The following is a 13,950-nucleotide window of genomic DNA, read 5'->3' on the forward strand; positions in this document are numbered from 1 at the left end:
CTTAAGCTTGTAGAGTGGCATCGGTTTTGCTCATGTATTGCTCCGTCCTTGTCATAAATTGGGAGGTATGAGTTGTAAGTGTATCTAGGCCTCCGACTAGCTTTGAAAACATCTCATCAATATCCCTCTTCTTCTCTTGGGGCTACACTAGATGTTGAGGATTTTGCACATTTTGAGTATTGCTCCAAGAGAAGTTGGGGTGATTCCTAAATCCCGCATTGTAGAAGTTGGAATAAGGATCATTGCGGGGTTGATTGAAGTTGCCTCCACCAATGGCATTCACTTGCTCACTAGAGTTAGAGGAAGAAGCAATAAGGCACTCCCCCGTAGGATGATGTCCACAACAATAAGCACAAGACATATGAGAATGTGTGTTTTGCATAGCATGTACCCCTTGAGCTTGATTTAGCGTCAATGCCTCAATCTTTTTTGTCATAATAGCCAAGGTAGACATAACTTCATCATCTCTACAACTTCCCCCTTGCTTTGGATTCCCCCTCACCGAGGACCAAGAGTTAGTGGTCTTGGCCACTTTATCAAGTAATTCCCGAGCATGATTTTTGGTCATAAAAGAACCTCCCGCAGCCGCATCAATAGTGTCCTTAGTATGCATGCACAACCCATTATAGAAAGCTTGGTACGCCACCCATTCCAGAAGACCATGATTTGGGCAACTTCGAATAATTCCTTTAAAGCGCTCCCAAGCCTCATAAAATGATTCAATATCCTTTTGGGCAAAGGACATGATATCCGCCCTAATTTGCACCGCCTTGCCCGGAGGAAAGAATTTTGCCAAGAATTGCTCCGCCATCTCATCCCAAGTGGTGATAGAATTTGGAGGCAAGGACGTCAACCACCCCTTAGCCTTGTCCCTCAAAGAAAATGGGAATAACCTCAACAAGATAGCATCTTTAGAAGCTCCGTTAATCCCAAAAGTAGTGCACACATGCAAGAAAGAGCGAAGATGGACGTTGGGCTCTTCAATAGGAAGACCATAGAAAACCACCGAATTAGAGATAATGTTGATGATAGCCGGCTTGATCTCAAAATTAGTAGCATTGTTAGGAGGATAGCGGATGCTTGAAGGATTTGTGTCCCAAGTAGGCTTAGCACAATCCTCAAGAGAGCGAGGATCAAATTGCCTAGGAGGGTTTTCAACCGCTTCATCACCATTTCTTCCATTAGCACCTCCACCATTACCATTACCATCATTCACAATTAAAGCTCCACCAAGATCACCAACATTCCCCTTCCTTGATTGTCTCCCATGCCTTCCATTTGATTATTAATAAGCTCCCGTCTAAGATTGTGAAGAGTCCTTTCAATCTCCAAATCAATAACAATTAATTCCGGATTAATAGAACATCTTCCCAAGCTCATACAAGAGAAAGAATTTCAGCAGAAAAATAAAAACCAATTAACACAATTGAAAACCTAATTTGACACAAAAAACAATTTGCTCAATCCCAGGCAACGGCACCAAAAACTTGATATGGATTTAATTGCAAGCGCACAAATCATACAAGTAATAAAGAAATGAGTAAATTATCGTTTCCACTAGGGATGTGTTGGCAATCAAGATCAATGTCAAACTAGTAACAACTATGCAAATTGGGGAAACAGATTCGAGATTGATTTTGTTTTTAAACTAAACTAAAGCAAAAGAACAAAGACAAATCAAACACAAGTATGAAATCAAGGATGGAAAACACTAGGGTACTTAACTTCACCTCACCTATCCAATTCAATTCCCTTGGTCCCTTAATCCCTATTTCCTCTCTCTATAATGACAATCGATTTCCCAACCTATTAAATGTTATATTCCTAGATACATCAAACGTATTTTCAACATAAATCCCTGTTATTCCTGACAATCGGATTAATATATCAAAAACCCATTAAGAACTATGGAAATCATTTAGCGATTGCATAAGTCACAAACCTATATTCCTATGGTTCATGCACCCTATATCATCTATGGCTTGAGGCAAACCCTAGATATCTCCTTCCGGTCTTAATCTAGGCAACAAATCAATTGAATGATGGCCAAACATTCAAAAGCATTAATCACACCCATAGACAATCAAGAGAGAGAGAGAAATCAAGAAATAAGGAAACCAAGTTTATTGAATCTTCAAGGTTTGGTTACATTAAGTCCCTAGTAAGAAATCTAGCCACTCATGGAAGCAAAATACATCATTAAACAAAGGAAATCAACCATAGAAACTAGGATAGAAAAGGATAGAGAAAACCCCCTTGTAGACCCTCTTCTTCTCCAAGCTCCAATGGTGGCTCCAAGCTCTCCGATGGTGGTAGAATGAAAAACCCCTCCTCGAACTCCCCCAAAACCCTATTTTATGCCCTTTTATACTTCTCCAAACTCTTATGTCGTTTTCAAAACAAGTTGGGGTCGTTTTGGCTCAAAAACAAGTGAATTCAGAACTTTTTCGCGAAACTGCGCGTTCTGTGAATAGTACCTCCGATAGATCAGACACTGTTCCGATCGATCGGAAATAGCCTCTGTCTCCATGAATTCAAGGCTGTTTTGGCAGGTCCGATTGATCGGGAATGGCTCCAATCGATCAGAAATCGGTTCTAGAGTAAAAATCTTCATTTTGCACTCTTTTCCTTCATTTCTTGCCTTGACACCTACAATATGCAAATATAACTTTCTTAGGTAATATCAACTCTTAATCAACTCAAAATGAGATGAACTTATGTGTAAAAGATGCATAAGTGTGTGTATATATTTGACACATCAGTTATGTCAGACCCAACAAGTGTAGTAGAGGTCACGTCCAACTAGACCGAATTGCTCGGATACCTTGTTGTAAATCCACACCCCCATACACACCAATAATATTGCCCGTTTTGGGTTGTCTGGTTCCCGTAGATACATCGGACCCGCAAGCATCATTGCAAGACCAAATCTTCTTTTTTTTAGGAGCAGTGGTAAAGACTGGAGGATCATTAGTAAGGTGATCCTCTTTATTAAGACCACGAATATACCAATGAATATCAATTCAAAGATGTCAGTTGCTCAAGGGGAACCCATAATGTACAGAAGACTCATTGACAAGCTAATATACTGGACATTGACCAGACCAAACATAACCTACAAAGTGAACTCCTTGAGTCAGTTAATGAAAGCTCCAACAAGTTAGCTCCTCAAAAATGCCCACATGGTTCTTAGATATTTGAAGGGGACTTCTAGTCAAGCTCTTCTTTTTCCTTCAAGACAACCTACAAACCTTCGTCTCTTCTGTGATTTTGATTGTGCAATATTGTTGGGGAATTACCCCCAGGATCCTTCTTTCAGAACTATCAACAAACTAAAGAAAAATTGAACTTGAGATAACACAATTAACAAGACACAAGATTTACGTGGAAAACTCCAAAATAAGAGAAAAAACCACGGATGTTAGTCAGAGACAACCAAACACATTCTCAGTGACCTTCTCTACCCAAGAAAGCCCAAGAACCCTAGAGATTTTTCATAAGCCCCAATTCAACCTATCCCCTCTAAGATTCTAAATCTTGAACTTCTTATAATCTCACACCCTTGAACCCATATTCGAACCCCCAAGAGATATACCGAACCCCCAAGAGATATACCGATAGATAAATCACAAGGATTTACCCCACCTTGCTCACTCTCTCTCTCAGCCGCCTCTCTAAACCCAGAGAAACAAACAATAAGAATTAGGGTTAAGTAAACTTAGAAAGCAAGCCTATTATTTGTAAGCTTGTACAAAACCTAATTCTAGTCAAACTCGAATTATCAATTCTAATCTAACTAGAGTCCAATTTTATTGATCAATTCCAACAAATATATCCAAACACTAGAAAAGGTAAATAAATAGTGACAACATCACGTTCAGAGATGCCTTTTTGGCATGGAGGTCAAGGAAACAACAAATTGTGTCAAGGTCTTGTGCTGAATAAGAGTGCAAGTCAATGGCCTAGTCAATAGTGAATTGATATGGATAAATGCAGTCTTGAAAATGAAATGAAGATACCCAACAGCAAATCAATTCCTCTTTTTCTGTTGTAGTAAATCCGCCATTCACATAGCTTTAAATCTTGTTTATCACGAAAGGACCAAACACATAGAGACTGATTGTCACTTTGTCTAAGAGAAATTCGAAAAGAAATTGATCAAGCTTGATCATATTCGAACTTTCCAACAACCTATAGACATGTTTGCAAAGCCCATGACTCTAGCTTAGTTGCAGAGTTCCACGTCCAAGCTTGGCATGGTTGACGCCCATGTCAAGCTTGAGAGGGGGTGTTAATAAGAATATAAGACACCGTTCCAACTATCTATATGACGACATTATATCAACTGAAGATTTTTAGGTCTTCACGCGGCACCAATTTTTCATAATCTCCTTCCCCTTCCTTATGCGACATCATTTTTGCCTAGTTTACCGTTGCTAGACACAACAGTTTGTTTTCTTAAATATGGTATTGGAGTCATGAAAGGTGCCTGTAATGGAATTTTAGGATTATAACCCGGCCATGTGCAGATATATTTGAGGATGGAGAATCCAATTGATAATTCACTAACTCGGAAACGACTTGCATCAAATCTTGTAGGATCCAACTTATATAAGGATTAGAAAAGACTTCTGGATCATGGTGAATGGAGACAACATCCAAGTTAACAGACCAACCTTTCTTGATTTTGTATCTCGACATGTATAACACAAATTCTCAGTGCCACCACATACATTTATCCCTATTTGGGGTTAATCAGCTCTAGCAGTCTAGCTTTGCAGATAAGTACCGTCTATCTCGAAGTGTTGGGCTGCTTTTCTTGAAAACCAATGCAATATGGGTCTTGATGTTGTTGATGTGGATGCGGTCAGAAGATCAGATAAAAAAAAGTACCCTCTGGCAGATGCACAAGTCCAGCGACTGTATAAACAAGAACTGAAAGCAAAGTCGTGCTTCGGCTTTACACAGTTATGCCCAAGCCACATCATCATCAAACAATCGTAAGAAAAATGCAATGGAAGTAGAGTCCTCATCATGAATAATGATCAAGTAGAAGATTATTTGTCTAAGTTTACTGAAACTAGCAACAGTACTATACATACAGCCACTACAACTATAAGTTGCCAATTAATTGTTCAATGAGAGATTCTAATGCCCTCCGGCAAGTTACCATCAGGTTTGGTCCTAAGACTAACACAGCCTTATGTATAGATGATAATATATAGGACATATCTGAACAACACTCTTCATAGCATTCCACTTGCTACATGTAAATATTTTATATTTACAAAAGATGCTACTAGCCTGAATTACCTTGTATTTCCCACCACTGGAATGCTGACATGACAATGTAATTTTCTCCAAGCTCACTAGGTCCGGCGGTTAAAGTCCAAGAAGCTTGGGTAGGGCTGACCATTGACCTTCTGACCGTTGGTGGATCCGCGAGAAACGTGAAGCTGCTGTTGGTGTTGCTCCATTTGGTGGCTTCCAAAGTGCTGCAATCCTGGCTGGGCAGGAAACTGAGGAGGTAACGCTCTGTTACTCATAGCTGAAATTTCGCCAGTTGCCATCCTGAGATGCTGCACCTCTTCCTTCAGTGCTTCGTTCAAAGCTGCGGGTAGTAGACACGAATATTAATACTAACTCCTGTGAATAATTGCTAAGAAATAAGAAGCAATCATACAATCGGATGAAGTTACTCAGACAAGCAAATCAAAATCATATAGAAAGGAAACTGTGACAATCTTCACCTATGGCTCTTCCATTAGATGTACTTATCTCCTTTGGATGTTAAAACTAATGTTCCCTAAAGAGAATTCAGTATGGGGAAATTTACGGTAGAGAAACAATCTCGCTGCTCCTTATTGTACTACATCATATGTGCCTAAATTTCTTTGTCAAAAAAAGAAAGGGAAAGCGAGTTGCTCCTTTAACTGTTGATGAGTGATAAGAAATTGAATTAACTTCAATCAAATGAATCAAAAATTCGTAATAGATAAAATAGCATAAGCATTCCCGTCATCAACATACCATCTCTAAGTTGTGCTTGTTGCTCCATAGCCTCTAACCGCAATTTGAGTTCCTTATTCTCAGCAGTCAACCCAGAGGTGTCTCTCTGCATCACATGAAATGTAACATGTAAATAGTTTGTATTTAGTGTCTATGGAGTTCTATCCATTTGAATTCAAGTACGAGCCAGTAACAGGTATCACTACATAACCCCATATTTCTACAGCAACTAGATGTCAATGTTTGAACTTTTGGGGCTTAAAGCATCAAGATAGGTAAACTTCTCATAAGTGTATCAACCTCTAAACTAGAGTGGGCTAAAATCCAGTGAAGCAAAAGAAATAGGGTGGCCAAGGGCTAACCCAAAGAAAAATGTGGGACCTTCCTTTTTTTTTTTGGGAGAAGGGGGGGGGGGAGTTGAAGGGTGTGAAGACGTCGACGATAGAAATTTATGGAAGAGCAGCAGCCACAGAGAAGTGGAATGGAGAGAAAAAAAAAAAGTCTGAAGTATTTCAAGCAAGTGGGAAGAAAAATGAGCAAAGAGAGGGAAACCTTTTTTTTAACAGAAGCAAAAACTTGTTGCAAAATGGGGAAATTCAGACACTTGACAGTTGGAAAATATTTTTTTTGAATGACAACTCAAGGATTTATTAGGTAGATACAGATAATTACTACAAGTCATATGATTAGTCTGACTCTGATTGATAACCGAAGTTTTCTTTGGTGACCGAACTTAAAACATGTATTAGCAATAGTGCATCTAAAAGTGTCTTAGACCCGTAAAGCAATGAGTGGTATGTGGCATTCCAATGTTGGTAGATACTTCATCTCTTGTGCTTTAAGAGAGTAAATATTGGTGTTGCAAAGTTTTTTTCCAATGTTCTGCCATCCTCAGAAATTTCCAACAAAGGCATACAAGTACTGAGAAAAAAAAAATACAAAGTAGCACATGCAAAACAAGAAGAGATAGGGAAATGTACTGGAAGCATTGAAAGACATGAGTGGAGTAAACATATGGTACACCAAATTTTTCTTCCGCAAGCCTTGGGAGATGGAAAGATTTGAACCCTTGACTTGTGGTTCAAGGAGATGAGATCCCATCCACCAGACCAGTAGTGATTCTCTTATGGTATGCATATACAAATATATAAATATGAACGAATGAGATACACAGCCCTCATTATCAATAATTAAATATTAATGTAGTATCAATAAAAAAGATATAATACATAGCACAAATAGTACATGACACGTACTAAATTAGTAATGCACAAAAGGGTATGAAAATTTTGAAATGAAAAAATATGACATCAGAAGGAAAAAAATTTGTCCATTATACTCCATGCACTTGAGTTGGGTGCATCTAGAATCTACATTGGTATTAGACAACAAAGCAAAAAAAAGAGCATATACAGAAACAATTCTTTACAGAAAATCGTAACAAATAGATGTTGTAAAAGCAAAGCAATGAAAGACTTCAACATTTGAAAATCTGAACGCAACTTGGTCAATTGTTAAAACGTATAAATTAATCCAGAGGTATTTCAAGCAAGCCTGTAAACCTAGGTACCTAATCTAGCCGTACCTTTTCATATCCAAGGTTTCGAAACAAACTATGATTGTCCTTTAAATTATTGGCTCTTAACTGCTGATGGCTCCATAGGGACTCCAGAATCATTCACAGCCTTGCTAACTCTAGAATGTTTTACAAACAGCCGGCGTCTATGATTGAAATCTCCCAGGAGGTTCAAGGCATTTGTTAGGAGAACCCTATAGTCTCATAAGTGTATAATCAACTTGAGACAAAAACTAAGACAAATGAACATTCAAACATTGATTTACAATGACAACAATTTTTCTTAATGTGACAGGCACAACAATTCAAATCGAGATTACCAAAAATATAGCAGGTTTGGTTTTGTGCTTATGGTTACACGTATGGAACCATCCTATTACATCATACCGTACGTGATGCAAAGAAAGGAAGTTGGCTTAATATATCAATGCGCCCATGCAACTGCCTTTATGTACACGAGATATATACGTACACATATGAAAGCAAAAGTAACAAACAATTTTTTGATGAATAACAAACACAAAGCCACGAACATGTCAGACAAGCAAAACTAACAAACATATCAGACATGATTCCAAATAGTAGGCTGCATTAATTAATGAGGAAATTAAGTTGAGTAGAGCATTGTCAAATAAGAATCTTCGATCTTATCCAAATTGCATTTAAGATGTCTGAGTAACTCTTGCCTGTCTAGCAGTACATCTACATGTTTTGATAGAGCAAAGGCATCGTTGGCATGGCACCACTAAAGAAGCTTCACCAGCTTGAATTGAAATAAACATATCTATTAGCCTCAACAAATATTTTAATATGACAAGATATTACCACCATATTCATTAAAAAGTCCCCAGAAAATGGGAGATGCAAATGATAAACGTGATGTCTGACTCAACCCACTAATATTTAGAAATTGTCATGTTTCTTCGAGTATCTTGTAGCAAAACTGATAAAGGAGTGACTGGTATGTTAGAAGAAAACAAGAGGTTGGCTAGCCAAATAAATGCAAGAATTATTTATACAAGCATATACCAAATATATCTTGAGACATCATTCCCAACAAGAAAGTCACAGATGTAGATGTCTCAATGAATAAGACATTGCTAAATTAATAGCAATTTTATACATTTCATTCAATCATCATCAAGAATTAATTGGCATCAATGATGTAATAAAGCAAAGTTAATACCTGGAGCAGTGTGACCTGTGCAGAGAGGGTGGTTGCTTCTGTCTGAAGTGTCTGCACCTTTCTCTCCAGTTCACTTGTGTATCTTATCTTCCTCTCTTTAGAACGTGCTGCAGACTGTCTATTAGCAAGAATCCTGCAACAAAAACGAAAAGATAATATGTGAGAGGAAGAAAAAAAATACTTGCTATTTCATTCATATACCCCCAGTTTCCCTGACTTGATGAAATCTACATCTCCCAACTATTATAGGAAAAAAATATTATCATATAGAAACATGTCCATAAATAACATATTGAAAAGGTAGAGAAATTAAGCTGCCTAGCCAATCAAATGGCGATAACCATATGAATCCAAAATTCAACAAATCTGCACAAAGTTCTTTGTGTTCACTTGAAATGATTAGTAAGTGAATTGAAAGACATGCTCAGCAGAGAATCCGCAACGACAAATGTATCCCTACAGAATCATAGTTTGTTTATTTTATGGTGCAATCGCTCGAACAATGATTATCCCAATCAGAGTATGAAAAATTCATAATTGAAACAGAAATTCCTATTAATTTTCTTTCTGTTGGGCAAAAATTAATAAATTCAGGAATTCATGAAAAACCACATATCATACGTCACCATAAAAAAACTATACATCAATCAAACAACTCCTCAGCTCTAATACTTGTAACAAAAAAAAAATGAAATTAAGAACTAAAACTAATCAAGTAACAGATACTTAACCTTTTAGCTCTCTTGGGATCAATCAAAGCAAGTTCAGCGAGTCTGTCAGCTGCCATAGCTTTCTTAGTCTCATCACCCAAAACTGAGTCAACATCAAATGACCCATCCATGGAATAACTATGCCTGTGATGATACCCTTTCTTCTCTCCCTGAGCCGCAGTAGCAACTTTCCCGCCAAATTTCTCATCTCCGGCTCCAGAATTAAGGCCCAAACCGTCAAAGAAGTCTGAATCCACGGACAAGCTGCGGAAATGGTTGATGGGTTTAGGTTTTGAGGCGTTATTGGAGGAAGAGTCATCTGAGGAGTTATCGAGCATAACAGCAGCGGTAGGTGGAGTAGGATTGGAGGGATTGGAAGGAAGGTCGAGCGAGGAGAGGTCGAGGTCGGAAGGGTCGAAGAGGATGAAGTCGTCGAATCGGAATGAGGTGTCGGAGTGAGCCCGACGGTGGTGGGTCCCTCTGTGATGGTTTGGAGTTTCGGGCATCTGCTCTATGTCCATCGCAATCGGCTGTGCCCCCAAGTACTTGTTTGGGTCCATTTCAGTGGTGGTGGGTGGTGGTGGTTGTGCCGGTGGTCGACAAAGTGAGAGAGAATCACCACTCACCGGAGAGGGGGTTTTTGGGTGAAGATGATTCAGCAGCAGTAACGGGGCATTAGTGTGATATATATAAATTAGTTGGTGAAAGTAAACTCTCTTACTTTTTGTCAAGAAACTACATATGGTAAGTATGATTGTCAAAATCCCGATTTTGATCTACGATCTTAGCTTACCAAAACGATTCGAATCCATATAAAATTCCAAAATTGATAAGATATACCGATCTTATCCGATGTTACCCGATCTTACCGATCTTAACCTTAATTGACTTATGGAGTCATAGGCTTATGAGTTATGGTTTACTAATCATTTGCTTATGTTTATAATCTTAGTTTTTATTGAAAAATTGGTTCTAATATATTAACATGATATAATCTTACACAATTATTGTCCTTGCTTTTCATAGTTCAGTAGGGGTCTTAAAAAATACAACTTTGTGAGAATAGGAAATAGCCTGGTTGATCAGGTTGTCTGTCAATGACCTTGAGGTCCAGGGTTCTATTCTCACCAGGGGGTTTGGGATTTGGGTAGTTTTCCATCCGCAGTGGTGGCCTTCATGCCCCACGGGCATGACTTAGCGTGTGTGTGGCCTGTGAGCCTTTAAAAAAAAAAAAAAAAAAAACTTTGTGAAATATTAATATGTTCATAAATAAACCATATAGAATGAATAGGTCTACCTATTGGGATTATGGATATGATATCCCATTAGAAAAAGGAAGACAATTTCTCAAAAAAAAGAGGAAGGGAAATCCTACAAGATTTAGGTATTTAATGCAATGAATGAGACTAAGAATTAATAATTGAATCGAAATGTCTATGTACGCATACATGCATGACAAATGTGTATAATTTTTATGATCAGGGTTCGAATCCCCTTCCACTGTTTAAACCAAAAAAAAAAGTTAAGAGTAGATAGGTAGCCTAAGATACTCAAGTTCGACTCTCTAAATTGACACCTTTTGAATTATCAAAGTATTTTAAGAGAGTGAGAGTGTGAGAAAATTTAAATATAAGAGGATTTACATAAAAGTAATAATCTATGATTATCTCATATATACATATATATATATATCATCGAAATCATTATGTCCGATATTTATTTACTAGTAGAAGGAAGGATTTATAGTGTTTATACGGTCACCCAAAAGAAAAGAAATTTAATGATCACTTAAGTTTCTTGAAAATGCTCACCACTAATTAAGAGGCTTCTTTTCTTAGAGAAGCTTACATTGATTTGGACTTTTACTCCATGCTTACGAGTATGAAAGGGATCCAAAATCCGTTGCATTTGTTATATAGAATAATTATTTCCATATGAGAGAATGTATGTTAAATTTGCTTCATTCACTTAACAACCAAAAAATCTCCACATCGCTTGCTCTTTTTAGCTTTAGTTTTTTTACCTACTCAATTGTAAACTTTACCACCAATTAACTCATCCAAATGTGTTGTAATAGGGGTATCGGGACTCTATAATTTGTTTAAAATTGTAGAATTTATAATTTGAATCCAATTATTTGAGAGGTGTGTCACATCACTATATTTTTATTTTAAAATTTTTAAAATCTTTTTGACTTTTTCTTCATTATTAGATGTGAATTATAAACTTTAAAAAATGGTTAAACATCAAATTCGTAAAAGGGTTTTTTGAACATCGACGTCGGTGCATCAGGGGTATAGATGGAAGTATGTTGAAAAATATAGGGGCACGAGTGCAATAACGAGAAAGATATAAACACCGTCATTACAGCTGGACGCGCGTTATGGTGTTAGAAGTTTTAGGACACATGTGGGTCCAACATTTCGTATACTCGAAGCCATGTGGCGTTGAACAACTCGGTTTCGTTCCCCAAATTATGGTAGGTGTTGACTACGACCTCTCTTTCATTTATTTCTTAATTTGGCCTCTTTTTTTTTTTTTTAATGAAATCTAACCATGTGATTCTTACTTTTTTTTGGGGTCAAACTCCCAATAGTTTTTTTTTTTTGGTTATTGGAAATGTTTACTATTGAGAAAATTATTTTCTTCAAATATCATGAAAAACATTATTGCCAATTGATGACCAACAACTAACAAGCAAATTAATTTAAATGTCAAAAATTACATCAATTGATTAAGAAATAAAGTGGTTTGTTGGTCGCATCGTCAAGCCCACACAAATCATCTTTTGTTGGCTAATTTAACTTTAATTTTTGTATTATTGTATATATAGGTCAAAGATAATAATAATTAAGAACTTTTACTTTTATATAAAATATATAGTTTTTGTGTTAATTAGTACTCCAGTAATTATATAGTTTGGCCGCTTCCCCAATATGGGTGGCCCTCAAATCATCGACTTAATTAATCTTCTTTATTAAAAATTTAAGTACTACTCCTTCATTATTGTTGTTTTGAGGATTAATCTAATAACAAATGTGTCAACATCAACTATTATTTTTATTAAGCCTTTGTCGGGAGAACCTACCATCTGTTGCCGACTGGCATGCAAGAGGGTATGAGTCGTCCAAATACCATTCACGTATAATAAAAAAAAGCTCTTCTAGACGATCATATATATATATATATATATATAAACAAATTGTCTAGTTCATATTGCGAAGCACAGCCAAAGAAGAGAAGGATTACAAGAAAAGTGAGAGCGTAACTCGGATGCAAAATATAGAAAAATATGGTGGAGATAGTTCCACAACTGTTGAAGTTTATCTATAGTCAATGGAAGGCTTTGGGCTCAAGAAAACCTCTATGGGAAGAACAACAACGTTTCCTCTTGTAACCTTTCCCCACCTCACCCAGCTAGCTAGCCACCCGCCAAACCTAGATCAAGCTTAACCTTTTACGTTTGAATCCCAGGTTTCTATTTAATACCGTAGGTTGCATGCTTCACAAACATGTAGGAGTATGACTTGTATGGTCGCTACATAATTTTTCATAGTTCTTAATGGGTTCTTACTGTTTTGATTCGAATGTTAGACATAACAAGGATTGATAGCTTGAATACTTTTGATATCTGTCAGATATGGAGTATTGAATAGGTTAGGAAAATTGACTGTCAACATGGATCATAATTGTGATTACCAGGACAAAGGATTCGAATAGGATTGGTTATGGTGAAATTAGATGTCCTAGTGATTTCTTACTTGGAATTAATCAACTGCAATCTGTGTCTTCTTTTCCAGTCATTAGTTCAATAGTTTAAGTTTAGTTAATTGAAAATCAAAATTCGATTGTTCAAATAGCGTTAGAATTAGTCATAATCGGTACTTATAGCAATTTCTGACAATTCTCGTGAACTCAATACTCTATTCATCATTATATTACTTGTGCAATTCTTACACTTACGAATTTTGAGTAACACCATCCCTGCCCACAACTGTCACTACAACCCTGAGGCCTTGGCTTCACGCGAGGCTAACCAAAATATCTTAATTCCTACAAACTCCAGAAACCCCTCAAAATGATCACAAACCAAACTTTTCAAACAATAGCCATTTAAAAACATTGATAATACCCAAAAGCAAACTAACAACAATAGCCTATAACACAGAGAGAGTAACAAATTGATATGAAAAAATAGTTGAAAAAAAAAAGAACGAATTGAGAATGATGGGATGATGTTCTACTTTGAAAATTTCTTAGAGAATTGGGATAAAGTTACTTTGAGCAAGGCTTTTCAAAAGTTTGAGAGGGTCATTGATGAATGTGTTTGTGCCGCATAGACAAATGCCTAATTGCAAAATGAAGCGAATTATCATGAATTAAGTTGCAAAGGTTGTACCTCTGAACATAATGAAATTTGACTAGATACTAAGTGAAAAGGAATTAGGTTTGGTTTTGCTCGGTTTGCC

General features: G+C 36.9%; 1 protein-coding gene and 1 non-coding gene across 2 annotated transcripts; one reads left to right on the forward strand and one right to left on the reverse strand.

The window, feature by feature from the left end:
• The first annotated feature begins 656 nt into the window (after positions 1–656).
• On the forward strand, positions 657–762 carry LOC119980160. Its single transcript, XR_005463800.1, has one exon. It is a non-coding gene; the product is annotated as a small nucleolar RNA R71 (small nucleolar RNA).
• Positions 763–5,010: 4,248 nt separating this feature from the next.
• On the reverse strand, positions 5,011–10,150 carry LOC120016158 (transcription factor VIP1-like). Its single transcript, XM_038868792.1, has 4 exons — positions 9,503–10,150; positions 8,772–8,904; positions 6,031–6,115; positions 5,011–5,611 (listed from the first exon to the last, which is right to left on the reverse strand). The coding sequence occupies exons 1-4, from the start codon at positions 10,039–10,041 to the stop codon at positions 5,370–5,372; spliced, it is 999 nt and encodes a 332-aa protein (XP_038724720.1). The 5' UTR covers positions 10,042–10,150; the 3' UTR covers positions 5,011–5,369.
• Between the last annotated feature and the right edge of the window lie 3,800 nt (positions 10,151–13,950).

This window comes from Tripterygium wilfordii, chromosome 15 (assembly GCF_013401445.1).
Source record: "Tripterygium wilfordii isolate XIE 37 chromosome 15, ASM1340144v1, whole genome shotgun sequence".
Lineage (NCBI taxonomy): Eukaryota > Viridiplantae > Streptophyta > Magnoliopsida > Celastrales > Celastraceae > Tripterygium > Tripterygium wilfordii.